The sequence below is a fragment of the Macaca nemestrina genome, chromosome 13 (genome assembly GCF_043159975.1).
Source record: "Macaca nemestrina isolate mMacNem1 chromosome 13, mMacNem.hap1, whole genome shotgun sequence".
Taxonomy (NCBI): domain Eukaryota; kingdom Metazoa; phylum Chordata; class Mammalia; order Primates; family Cercopithecidae; genus Macaca; species Macaca nemestrina.
In genome coordinates, this window is record NC_092137.1 from 42,873,360 (window position 1) to 42,887,651 (window position 14,292).

The 14,292-nt window shown below is 39.5% G+C and overlaps 1 protein-coding gene across 8 annotated transcripts in view; it reads left to right on the top strand.

Moving 5' to 3' along the window:
- Positions 1-14,292, top strand: part of LOC105464917 (metastasis associated 1 family member 3) — a 261,198-nt gene that overhangs the window by 235,096 nt on the left and 11,810 nt on the right. For 4 of the 8 annotated variants that reach the window (XM_071076627.1, XM_071076621.1, XM_071076622.1 and 1 more), the window contains exon 17: positions 7,316-7,421. The exons of 3 other annotated variants lie outside the window; for them this stretch is intronic. In XM_071076627.1, the coding sequence (XP_070932728.1) occupies positions 7,316-7,421 (106 nt within the window). Of the gene's footprint in view, positions 1-7,315; positions 7,422-12,588; positions 12,637-14,292 lie in introns of all 8 variants that reach the window. One more of the 8 variants, XM_071076623.1, reaches the window with a different exon arrangement.

The window sequence follows — 14,292 nt, forward strand, 5'->3', positions numbered from 1 at the left end:
TATTGTTGCTGTAGTCACCCTGTTAGCTATCAAATACATCTTATTCATTCTAACTATATTTTCATACCCATTATCATACCCCCCACCACTATCCTTGCTAGCTTCTGATAACCACCATTCTACTGTCTATCTCCATGAGTTCAATTATTTTAATTTTTAGTACAAGTAAGTGAGAATGCACAGTTTGTCTTTCTGTGCATGTCTTATTTCACTTAACGTAATGTCCTCCAGCTTCATCCGTGTTGTTGCAAATGACAGGATTTCATTCTTTTTTGTCTGAATAGTACTCCATTGTGTATATGTACCACAGTTTCTTTATCAATTTGTCTGTTGATGGACACTTAGGTTGCTTCCAAATCTTGGCTACTGTGAATAGTACTTCTGTAAACACGGGAGTGCAGATATCTCTTCCATATGCTGATTTCTTTTCTTTTGGTATATAACAGCAGGATTGCTGGATCATATGGTAGTTCTATTTTTAGTTTTTTGAGGATCCTCCAAACTGTTCTCATAGTAGTTGTACTAATTTACATTCCCACCAACAATGTATGAGGGTTCCTACCAACAGTGTAAAAGGGTTCACTTTTCTCCACATCTTTGCCAGCATTCGTTATTGCGTGTCTTTTGGAGAAGAGCTATTTTAACTGGGGCTAAATGATATCTCATTGTAGTTTTGATTTGCATTTCTTTGATGATCGGTGATGTTGAACACCTTTGCAAATGTCTGTTTGCCATTTGTATGTCTTCTTTTGAGAAATATCTTTTTACATCTTTTGCCCATTTTTAATCAGATTATTTGATTGTTTTCCTATTGAGTTGTTTGAGCTCCTTGTATATTCTAGTTATTAATCCCTTGTCAGATGGATAGCAGATATTTTCTCCCATTCCGTGCATTGTGTCTTCACTTTGTTGACTGTTTCCTTTGTTGTGCAAAAGCTTTTTAACTTGATATGATCTCATTTGTCTATTTTTGCTTTGGTTGCCTGTGCCTGTGGATATTACTCAATACATATTTGCCCAGAACAATGTCCTAGAAAGTTTCCCCAGTGTTTTCTTTTATTAGTTTCACAGTTTGAGGTCTTAGATTGAAGTACATAATTTATTTTGATTTGATTTTTGTATATGGCAAGAAAGAGGAGTCTAGTTTTATTCTTCTGCATATGGCTATCCAATTTTCCCAGTGCCATTTATTGAAGAGACTATGTTTTCTCCAATGTATGTTCTTGGCACCATTGTTTTAAATGAGTTTAAAATGAGTTTCTACTGTAGATGTATAGATTTGTTTCTGGGTTCTCTATTCTGTTCCATTGGTCTGTGTGTCTGTTTTTATGCCAGTACCATGCTGTTTTGGTTACCATAGCTCTGTAGTATAATTTGAAGTCAGATAAAGTGATTTTTCCAGTTTTGTTCTTTTTGTTCAGGATGGCTTTGGCTATACTGGGTCCTTTGTGATTCCATATACATTTTAGGACTGTTGTTTCTATTTTTGCAAAGAACATCATTGGTATTTTGATAGGCATTGCATTGAATCCGTAGATTGCTTTGAGTTAGTATGGACGTTTTAACAATATCAATTCTTCCAATCCATGAATGTGGGATATCTTTGCATTTTTTGGTGCCCTCTTCAATTTCTTGCATCAGTGTTTTATAGTTTTCATTGTAGAGATCTTTCACTTCTTTTTCAGATAGTTTACTGTTGTCATATAGAAATACTACTGATTTTTGTATGTTGATTTTGTATCCTGCAACTTTACTCAATTTGTCTGTTCTAGTAGCTTTCTTGTGGAGTCTTTAGGTTTTTCCAAATATAAGATCATATCATCTGCAAACAAGGATAATTTGACTCCTTATTTTCCAATTTGGATGGCTTTATTTTTTTTCTTGTTTTATTGCTGTAGCTGGGACTTCCAGTACTATGTTAAATAACAGTGGTGGAAGGGGGCATCCTTGTCTTGTTTTAAATCTTAGAGGAAAGGTTTCAGTTTTTCCCTGTTCAGTATGACACTAGCTATGGATCTGTTATATATGGCTTTTATTGTGTTGAAGTATGTTCCTTGTATTCCTGGTTTTTTGAGGATTTTTATCATGAAGGGATGTTGAATTTTATCAAATGCTTTCCAGCCTCAATTAAAATAATCATATGGTTTTTGTCTTTCAGTTGATGTGATATGTTACACTGATTGATTTGTGATTGATTTGCATGCTTGCATTCCTGGGATAAATCCCACTTCGTCATGATGGATAAACTTGTTAAATGTATTGTTGAATTCAATTTGCTAGTATTTTGTTGAGACTTTTTGCATGCTTTTTTTGATATGTCTTTTTCTGGTATTGCTATCAGGGTAGTACTGGCCTTGCAGAATGAATTTGGAAATATTACTTTCTCCTTTATTTTGTGGAGTAGTTTCAGTGGGATAGGGTTTAGTTCTTCTTTAAATGTTTTATAAAATTTAGCAGTGAAGCCATAGGGTCCTGGCCTTTTTTTCTTTGCTGGGAGACTTTTTATTATGGCCTTGATCTCATTACTTGTTATTGGTCTGTTCAGGTTTTGGATTTCTTGATGATTCAGTCCTGGTAGGTTGTATGTGTCTAGAAATGTGTCCATTTCTCCAATTTGTTGGCATTTAATTGCTTATGATAGTCTCTAATGATCCTCTGAATTTCTGTGGTATCAGCTGTAATGTCTCCTTTTTCATCTCTGATTTTATTTGTGTCTTCTCTCTTTTTCTCTTAGTCTGGCTAAAGGTTTATTGATTTTATTTATAATTTCAAAAAATCACCTTTTTGTTCAATTGACCTTTTGTATTGTTTCGTTCATTTTGATTTAACTTATTTCTGCTCTGATCTTTATTATTTCCTTTCTTCTACTAATTTTGGGTTTAGTTTGCTCTTGCTTTCCTAGTTCTTTAAGATACACTGGTTAGGTTATATGAAGTGTTTCTACTTTTTTGATGTAGGCTTGTATTAGTCTGTTTTCACACTGCTGATAAAGACATATCCGAGACTGGGAAGAAAAAGAGGTTTAATTGGACTTACAGTTCCATATGGCTGGGGACGTCTCAGAATCATGGCAGGAGGCCAAAGGCACTTCTTACATGGTGGCAGCAAGAGAAAATGAGGAAGAAGCAAAAGCAGAAACCCCTAATAAACCCATCAGATCTTATGAGACTTATTCACTATCATGAGAATAGCACAGGAAAGACTGGCCCCCATGATTCAATTACCTCTCTCTGGGTCACTCCCACAACATGTGGGAATTCTGGGAGATACAATTCAAGTTGAGATTTGGGTGGGGACACAGCCAAACCATATCAAGGCTCTTTTTGCTATAAACTTTCCTCTTAGTTTACCTTTGCTATATCCCATAGGTTTTGGTATGTTGTATTTCCATTATCATTTGTTTTGAGAAATTTTAAAATTCCCTTCTTAATGTTTTCATTGACCCACTGGTCATTCAGGAGCATATTGTGTTTTTGCTTGTTTGTTTTTGTTATTGTTGTTGTTTTGTAGAGACAGGGTCTCACTATGTTGCCCAGGCTGCTCTTGAACTCCTGGGCTGAAGCAATCCTCCTGACTCAGGTTTTCCAAAGTACTGGGACTACAGGTATGAGTCACTGCACCTGGCCCAGGAGCATATTGTTTAATTTCCATGTGTTTGTATAGTTTCCAAAATTCCTGTCATTACTGAGTTCTACTTTTATTTTATTGTGATCAGAGAAGATACTTGATATAATTTTATTTTATATAAATTTTTAAAGATTGTTTTTGTGGCCTAACATATGGTCTGTCCTATGATCCATGTGCTAAGGATAAGAATATGTATCCTTTAGGCTTTGGATGAAATGTTCTGTAAATATTTATTAGGTTTGTTTGGTCTACAGTGCAGATTAAGTCCTAGGTTTCTTTACTGACTTTCTGTCTGGATGATGTGTTCATTGCTGAAAGTGAGGTGTTGAAGTCTCCAGCTATTATTGTTTTGTGGTCTCTCTCTCTCTCTCTCTCTCTCTGTAGTGCAAATAATATTTGCTGTATATATTTGGGTGCTCCAGTGCTTGGTGCCTATATATTTATAATTGTTATTCCCTCTTACTGAATTGACCCGTTTATCATTATAAAAATGACCTTCTTTGTCTCTTTTTATAATTTTTGTCTTTAAATCTATTTTGTCTGATGTAGGTATAGCTACTCCTGCTCTTTTTTGGTGTCCATTTACATGGAATATATATATTTTTCCATCCCTTTACTTTGATTCTTTGTGTGTCTTTATAGGTAAAGTGTGTTTCTTGTAGGCAACAGATCATGGGACCTTGTTTTTATTTTTATTTTTATTTTTTTGTTATTGTTGTTTTTAATCCAACCACTCTGTGTCTTTTGGTTGGAGAGTTTAATCCATTTACATTCAGTGTTATTGTTGATAAGCAATGACTTAATCCTGCCATTTTGTTATTTGTTTTCTGGTTATTTTGTGGTCTTCTCTTCCTTCTTCCTTCCTGTCTTCCTTTTAGTGAAGGTGATTTTCTCTGGTGTTATATTTTAATTTCCTGCTTTTTATTTTTTGTGTATCTGTTGTATGTTTTTTTTTCCTCTGGTGTTATATTTTAATTTTCTGCTTTTTATTTTTTGTGTATCTGTTGTATGTTTTTTGATTTCTGGTTACCATAAGGCTTGCAAAAAATATCTTATAACCTGTTATTTTAAACTGATGCCAACTTGACACTGATTGTATAAACAAACAAACAATTAGGCAAAGAGAAAACTAATGGAAACTCTCTGCACTTTAACTTCATCCCCTGCTTTTTAACTTTTTGTTGTTTCTATTTATATCTTATACTGCCTGTCTCTTGAAAAGTTGTTGTAGTTATTGTTTTTGATAGCTTCATATTTTAGTCTTTCTAGTCAAGATATGAGTAGTTTACAGACAATTACACTGTTACAATATTGTATGTTTTTCTGTGTGCTTACTATTACCAGTAAGCTTTGTACCTTCAGATCATTTCTTATTGCTCATTAATGTCTTTTTTTTTTTTTTTGAGACGGAGTCTCGCTCTGTTGCCCAGGCTGGAGTGCAGTGGCCGGATCTCAGCTCACTGTAAGCTCCGCCTCCCGGGTTTGCGCCATTCTCCTGCCTCAGCCTCCCGAGTAGCTGGGACTACAGGCGCCCGCCACCTCGCCCGGCTAGTATTTTTTTTAGTAGAGACAGGGTTTCACCATGTTAGCCAGGATGGTCTCGATCTCCTGACCTCGTGATCCACCCGTCTCGGCCTCCCAAAGTGCTGGGATTACAGGCTTGAGCCACCGCGCCCGGCCATTAATGTCTTTTTCTTTCAGATTGAAGAACTCCCTTTAGCGTTTCTTGTAGGACAGGTCTAGTGTTGATGAAATTCTTTAGCTTTTGTTTGTCTGGGAAAAATATTTATTTCTCCTTCATGCTTGAAGGATATTTTTGCTGGATATACTCTTCTAAAATAAAAGTTTTTTTTTTTCTTTTAGCACTTTAAACATATTGTGACACTTTCTTCTGGCCTGTAAGGTTTACACTAAGAAGTCTGCTGCCAGATATATTGGATCTCCTTTGTATGATATTTGTTCCTTTTCTCTTGCTACTTTTAGCATCTTTTTAAAATCCTTGACCTTTGGAGTTTGATTATTAAATGTCTTGAGGTAGTCTTCTTTGGGTTAAATGTGCTTGATGTCCTATAACCTCCTTGTACTTAAATATTAATATCTTTCTCTAGGTTTGAGAAGTTTTCTGTTATCCCTTTGAATAATCTTTCTACTTCAGTCTGTCCCTCTACTTCCTCTTTAAGAACAATAACTTCTAGATTTGCCCCTTTGAGGCTATTTTCTAGATCTTTTAAGTGTGCTTCATTGCTTTTTATTCTTTTTTCTCTTGTCTCCTCTGACTGTGTATTTCAAATAGCCTGTCTTCAAGCTCACTAATTCTTTCTTCTGCTTGATCAATTCATTAAGAGACTCAGATGTATTCTTCAGTATGTCAATTGCATTTTTCGCTCCAGAATTTCTGCTTGATTCTTTTTAATTATTTCAATCTCTTTCTTAATTTTATCTGATGGGATTCTTTTAAATTATTTCAACATCTTTCTTAATTTTATTCTATTATTGAATTCTGTTGTGCCTCCTCAAAACAGCTATTTTGAATTCTCTGTCTGAAAGGACACATATCTCTGTCTCTCTGGTATTGGTCACTGGTGTCTTTGTTTGTTTGTTTGGTGAGGTCACGTTTTCATGGGTGGTCTTGATGTTTGTGGATATACTTCAGTGTCTGGGCATTGAAGAGTTAGGTATTTGTTGTAGTCTTCACAGTTTGGGCTTGTTTGTCCCCATCCTTCTTGAGAAGGCTTTCCAACTATTAGAAGGGATTTGGGTGTTGCGATCTAAGTCTTTGGTCATTGCAGCCACACCTGCATTAGGGGGCACCTCCAGCCCAGTGATGCTGTGTCTCTTGCCTTGGTTGTCTTGGGTAAGATCTGGGAGAATTCCCTGGATTACTAAGTGGAGACTCTTCTTTTACTTTCACTCAAACAAATGGACACTCTGTCTCTGTGCTGAGCTGCCTGGAGCTGGAGAAAGGATGATGACACAAGCACCCCTGTGGCCCCTATCACTGGGACTGCTCTGTGTCAGACCTGAAGCCAGTACAGCACTGGGGCTCACCCAAGGCCTATGGTGATCACTGCCTGGCTACCACCTGTGTTCACTCAAGGCCCAAGGACTCTCCAATCAGCAGGTGGCAAATCCAGCCAGACGTCTTCCCTTCAGGGCAGTGAGTTCACTGTGGCCCCAAGTAGGTCCAGAGATGCCAACTGGGAGCCAGGGCCTGGAGTCAGGAACCTTAGGAATCTAAGGTTAGAATACCTGGTATTCTACCCCAGTGGGCCAAGCTGATACCCAAGTTGTAAAACAAAGTCTTCTTATTCCTCTCTCTTCTTTCCTCAAGCAGAAAGAGTCTCTCCTCATAGCCATCCAGCTGGGAATGTGCTGGGTCACATCTGAAGCCAGCATGTCTCTGAGTCTCATCCAAGCACACAGCAAGTACTGCCTGGATACCACTGCTGATTATTCAGGGCCCAAGGGCTTTTTAGTCAGCAGCTGGTGAATCCTGCCAGGACTAGGTCCTTCTCTTCAAGGCAGTGGGTTTTCTTCCTGCTTGGAGTGTGTTTTCAAATGTCATCTGGGAGATAGGGCCTAGAATGGGGGCCTCACGGCTGTGTCTGGTGCCCCATACTACTGTGGCTGAGCCGGTATCCAAGTTGCAAGAGAAAGTCCTCTTCACTCTATCCTTTTCTCTCCTAAGCAGGAGGAAGGAGTCTCTGCGAGAGCTGCGAGCTGTGCTGCCTGAGGTTGGGGGAAGTGTGGTGCAAGCATTCCCTTAACAGCCCTGCCTGGTATCTCACTAGATGGTATGCTCCCCAAGTCCACTGGCTCCAAAACCAGCACAGCACCAGGATTTGCCCAGGAATTGCAGTCCCTGTGGCCTAGACTGCCTTTCAAGTTTATTTAGGAACCCAGAGCACTGTAACCTACAGTGGAAGGGCTTGCCAGAACTCAGGTTCCGACTGCTGGGATGGGCTATTCCCCTCTGGCTAGGGCTGGCCTAAATGCTCCTTCTGTGGGCACCAGCTGAGTTCTGCCTCGTATTGCTTTCCAGTGTGTCAGGGCAGCACTGAGTTCCAATGCAAAGCTTCACAATCACTGTGTTCTCCCTCCCTCTTCCCTTCCCTCTTCAGTGCCTGTTTTCTTAATATGATGTTAAAATCAGGTACTGTGATCACTTACCTGATTTTTGGCTCTTATGAAGGTGCGTTTTTGTATAGTTCTTCAATTTGGTGTTCCTTCAGCAGGGACAATTGCTGAAGGCTTCTGTTTGATCATCTTGTTCTACCTCCCTCTTTTCATGTACTTTATATCACTTGATTTTCCAAACACTTTATGAGGTAAATGTTACAACCTACATTTTAGGAGTGGAAAAAGTAGAAGCTCAAGAAGGTTAAAGAAATTGCCCAAAGTCACATTGCTAGAAAGTAGCAGAGATGGGATCTAAACTCCAAATGTAGTGTTTTTTCCACTAGATGAATACAGGCCCAGATTTGTATATCGGGTACAGCATTTACAGGCATACCTCAGAGATACTGTGAGTTCAGTTCAAGACCACTGCAATAAAGCTAATATCACAATAAAGCAAGTCACATGTGCATATAAAGTTATGTTGGCTGGGTGTGATGGCACATATCTCTAATACCAACACTTTGGGAGGCCAAGATAGCAGATTGCTTGAGCCCAGGAGTTTGAGATCAGCCTGGGCAACATGCTGAAACCTTTTCCCTACAAAAAATACAAAAATTAGCCAATCATGGTGGCATGTGCCCGTAGTCCCAGCTACTCGGGAGGCTGAGGTGGGAGGGTCGATTGAGACTGGGAGGTCAGAGCTGCAGTGAGCCAAGATCACACCACTGTACCTAAGCCTGGGCAACAGAGTGAGACCTTGTCTCAAAACAAACAAACAAACAAACAATGGTTGTATTTACACTGTACTATAGTCTACTAAGTCTGCAATAGCATTATGTATAAAATAACAATGTATATACCTTAATTTAAAAAATACTTTGTTGCTAAAAAAAAAAAAGCTAATGATCATCTGAGCCTTCGTGAGTCGTAATCTTTTTGCTGCTGGGAGATCTTGCCTCAATGTTGATCGCCACTGTTGATCAGGATGGTGGTTGCTGAAGCTTAGGGTGGCTGTGACAATTTCTTAAAATAAGACCACATTGACAGTTGCCACATTAAATGGACTCTTCCTTTCACGAAAGATTTCTTTGTGGCATGTGATGCTCTTTGATAGTATTTTACCCACAATAGAACTTCTTTCAAAATTAGAGTCAATTCTCTCAAACTCTGCTACTGCTTTACCAACTAAGTTTATGTAATATTCTAAATCCTTTATTTTCATCTCAACAATGTTCACAGCATGTTCACCAGGAGTAGTTTCCATCTCAAGAAACAACTTTCATTGTTCATCCCTAAGAAGCAACTACTCATCTGTTCAAGTTTGATCATGAGATTGTAGCAATTCAGCCACATCTTCAGGTGCCACTTCTCATTCTAATTCTCCTGCTATGTCCACCATATCTGCAGTTACATCCTCCACTGAAGTCCTGAACCTTTCAAAGTTATCCATGAGGGTTGGAATCAATTTCTTCTAAACTCCTGTTAGTATTGATATTTTGGCCTCCTCCCATGAATTTCTGATGTTCTAATGGCATGTATAAAGGCGAGTCCTTTCTAGCAGGTTTTCAGTTGACTTTGCCCAGATCCATCAGAGGAATCACTATGGCAGGCATAGCCTTACAAAAGGTATTTCCTAAATAAGACTTGAAAGTTAAACTTACTCCTTGGCTGGGTGTGGTGGCTTACACCTGTAGTCCCAGCACTTTGGGAGGCCAAGACAGGTGGATTGCTTGAGTCCAGGAGTTCAAGACCAGCTGGGACAACATAGGGAAACTCTGTCTCTACAAAAAATACAAAAATTTGCCAGTCATGGTAGCACGTGGGCTGTAATGCCAGCTACTCGGGAGGCTGAGGTGGGAAGATCACTTGAGCCCAGGAGATCGAGGCTACAGTGAGCCATGTCACTGCACTCCAGCCTGGATGACAAAGCAGGACTCTATCTTGAATGAATGGATGAAGGAATGAATCCATTCATTCATCCATCTGTTCATCCATCCCAGAATGGATGATAGATGTTGTGCTAGCAGACATGAAAACAACATTCATCTCCTTGTACATCTCCATCAGAGCTCTTGGGTGACCAGGTGCCTTGTTAATGAGCAGCCATATTTTGATTTTTTTTTCCTAAGCAGTAGGTCTCAACAGCAAGGTTAAAATATTCAGTAAACCATGCTGTAAACAGAGGTGCTATCATTTAGGCTTTGTTGTTCTATTTATAAAGCATAGGTAGAATAGATTAAGCATAATTCTTAAGGGCTCTATGATTTTTGGAATAGTAAATGAGCACTGGCTTCAGCTTATAAAGTCATCAACTGCATTAGCCTCTAACGAGAGAGTCAGTAGTTCCTTTGAAGCTTTGAAGGCATTGGCTTCTCCTCTCTAGCTATGAAAGTCCTAGATGGCATATTCAGTATAAGGCTGTTTTGTCTACATTGAAAATCTGTTGTTTAGCGTAGCTGCCTTCATCAGTGATCTTAGCTAGATCTGGATAACTTGCTGCAGCTTCTACATCAGCACTTGCTGCTTTACTTGCACTTTTATGTTTATGGTGATGGCTTTTTTCCTTAAACCCCATGTACCAACCTCTGCTAGCTTCAAACTTTTTTTCTCCAGCTTCCTCACCTCTCTCAGTCTTCATAGAATTGAAGAGAGTTAGGGTCCTGCTCTGGATTAGGCTTTGGGTTAAGGGAATGTTGTTCCTTCTGTTGTTCTTCTATTCAGGCCACTTTCTCCTTATCAGCAGTAAGATTGTTTCACTTTGGTATCATTAATGTGTTCACTGGAGTAGCACTCTTAATTTCCTTCAAGAACTTTTCCAGGTTGCGTTCACTACTTGGTTAACTGTTTGGTGCAAGAGGCCTGGCTTGCAACCTCTCTTGGCTTTCAATACGCCTTCCTCACGAAGGCTCATCATTTCTGGCTTTTGATTTAAATTGAGAGATGTGCGACCCTTCTTTTCGCTTGAACACTTACAAGCCATTGTAGGGTTATTTATTGGCCTAATTTCAATATTGTCGTGTCTCAGAGAATAGAGATGCTCAAGGAGAGGGAAAAAGACAGGGAAAGGACAGTCGCTGGAGCAGTCAGAGGACACACAGCATTTACTTTTTTATTTTAAAAAAGTTTTTTCAGAGCTCCCCTCAAGAAAGCACACACACATTTATTGATTAAGTTTACTATCTTATATGGGCGTGGCTTGTGGCCCAAAACAATTACAATAGTGACATCAAAGATCACTGATTACAGATCAACATAACAGATATAATAAAGAAAAAGCTTGAAGTATTGTAAGAATTACCAAAATGTGACACAGAGACATTAAGTAAGCATGTGCTGCTGGAAAAATGGTATCAGTAGACTTGTTCAATGCAGAGTTGCCACAAAGCTTCAATTTTTAAAAAAGCACAGAATCTGTAAAGTTCAATAAAGCAAAGCTTAATAAAACTACATATTCCCGTACATAGGAGATGTTCATATTTTCTTTATATAGGAAATGGGTATATGTTTGTGAATGTATAGAGAAATACAGTGGGGTATTTTTCTTTGCTCAGACCATAAAGCCATCACTTTCTTTCTTTTTTTTTGATATGGAGACTCGCCCTGTTTCCCAGGCTGGAGTGCAGTGGTGCGATCTCAGCTCACTGCAACCTTTGCCTCCGGTTTCAAGCGATTCTCCTGCCTCAGCCTCCAGAGTAGCTGGGATTACAGGCATCCGTCACCACACCCAGCTAATTTTTGTATTTTTAGTAGAGATGGCCTTTCACCATGTTGGCCAGGTGTGTCTCAAATTCCTGACCTTAGGTAATCTGCCCGCCTGAGCCTCCCAAAGTGCTAGGATTACAGGCATGAGTCACCGTGCCTGGCTGAAGCCATCACTTTTTAATAAAACCCCTTCACCGTCATTTTCTGCCTGTGTAAAGCTCGTCTGCTGATATACCAAATATGAAAGTTGGGGGGTATAGGAACTATATTTTTCTGGAAGTTGGGGCATAGGGGCTGTATTATTAATGTTAGAGAGAGAAGGGAAAAAAAGAAAGAAGAGAAAATTCACAGAATCACCTAAAGGTGAAATGTATTTAAATCAAATTATATCCTCTTCCCAGCATAGTCTCTGACTCATAGTAGGTATTCATCAAGTGTTAAGATTCTATCTCTGCCTTAAAGAATAGCTTCTATTAAAGTTTTATTTAGAAAATTTCTAAGATATCAACCATTTTTATAGTCCTGAGAGCTGTATATAAATAATGTTTCAGTACCTTCCTTATAACTATATTTATTTCTTACCTAAAAGTATGATTTTCAAAATATGACTTACGGATTTGCTTGAAGGTAGATGGTTATATTCCAATGGATATTTGTACATTAGAGGGCCCCAGTATCTATAAAGAAGAACTGCCCTTGGATTAAGTTATTTTGAGGAGCATTAAAGGCAGGAATTTAGGTTTATAGGAAAGACTCACTTAGCTCCCTGTGGGCTCCCCTATCAGAGACCCTATAGCAGAGGAGATAGAACATCCTGACCTTGAGACAGTAGAATCTTATTCAGAGTGAAGGCTGAATCAGAAAGAATCCTGGAGAGAAGAAAGGCGGATGGCTGTACAGGCCTCTCATCCTCTCCTGACCCTTAAGAAGATGCCCTTGGTTCTTCCCACAGTGACAGCTACTTGAGCTTTGTTCAGTCTGCAGATCTTCCATTCCAATGCACAGGGACAAGGCTACTGCCTGCTATCTCAGTCTTTATCAGATGGGGACCTTGAGAAAGACTTCTTCTGAAGTGATAGAGACCATCGGTTGGAGGTGTTCTTAACCTTTTTCCAAGATGACATAGATTTTTGGTTCCAGGGGTACTGAAGCAGGACTCAGCATGTCAGCAACAGGCTCAGAGGAGAGGTGAGTTTTCAGTGTGACAGAGTCAAGGCATCTGAGCCAAGGAAAGTGATGAATTGTACAATAAAGCCCTTCTGAATTTGCTGTCCTCTGGCTTATTTCCCCTAGGGCACGTGAGTACACTGTAGATCTGTTTATATTTCTTATTTATTTTCTGCATTGAGTATACAATTTTTGAGACTTCCATGAAGAGGGTATCTAATGTAGATGCCTCTGTAAGTACAATATTATGATCTGGAGTGTGAAGATTGTCCTTCTGACGACTTGAGTCTGAAATCAGTGATTCAACAATTCTAACTGTTGGCATCCCAACCCTGGGAAATGGGTGGTGGTGAGAGCCATTGTACCAGTGAGTGAGCTCTGGGAATGCATCTGCTGTCTTCACAAATTCCAATAAAAATAGACTGCCAGGGACAGCTGATGGCACTCTTAGGCATGCTTAGGCCCAGGCTGCCTTCTGTCAAAAACTCATGCCATTTCAAAAGACTGCAGTTTTTAAAAAATCTTTTAAAACATTGTCTCTGGAAGAACTCAAGTGTCCCTAGACTAATCTCTGCTCTCCTTGTCTCAAAGGGTAGTGTCATAACCTGGTTAAATATATTTTTAAAACCTTTAAGATTCAAAAAAATATTTCATAAAGGACGATTATGCCCCCAGGGTTACTGAATGGGAAGCAATATAGCGGAGTACCTTATGTATTGAGAGGGTTTTGGGACTACTGAAACATTGTCTGAGGGCAGCAGACGATCTCTCCACCTCTGAAGCCATGAGGAAGACAGATCCAATTGCATTAGGCATAAGTAGTCAACAACTTGGTGTTTTAGAATATTCTAGAAGGATGCCAAATTAGCCACCCCTGGGACCATTCCTGGGTTTACTAATATCACAGCTTCTCCCAGAGAGTACTTCTATCATGTCTCTGAGGGAAGCACTAGTGTGTGACTCCCTAAGAGGCTTAGACTTGAGACCCTCTCAGCAGTATGGAGGTCCTAGAAGAGTGACAGCAGTCCATGGTTCACTGCCTCCTCAATAATTGTCTCTGTTTACCTGCAGGTAAACTAACTAACCTGACCCTCTGTTCCCCTTCCCCCATTCTCAGTGACCCATAGAAGGTGACCTCTGAGAAGGAAAGTGTAGCTCTGACTTGAGAGCTAGGTCTCACATGTTTTGGGAGGAGGAGTAGAGGTTTGCGAAAAGAAAGGGAAGGAGACAGCAGAGGGAGGGGATTAGGTATCTGAGAAGAGGACTTGACTTAGAAGAGGTTTGACTCATCCATCAAAAGATCGGGCACAACTGTCTGAGAAAGCCATTGGGATATCAGTACGGTAATGTCTCTTGACACCCTAGGGAAGTAAAGAACAATCCCAGAAACCGATTGATTTAGGCATCCCCCTGAGCAATCTGTTCAGGTCCTCTTGAAGAAGTGAGGAGAAGCCTTGTGAATCTGCAGAGCCCCCAGGGCAATGGAAATGGAAGAATTTGTCACAGTCTAGTTGATTTGGAAACCTCCACTGGGTTCATTTAAAGCTTCTCAGCCCTGCTCACTGTTATTTTATTTCACTGTTTTCTCTTTTCCCTTTCAAATGACTGAGCACTCTTTAAGCTCAGAAAACATCTGAGTTATAATCTATGCATTTTTCCTCTATCAGCCAGATATTT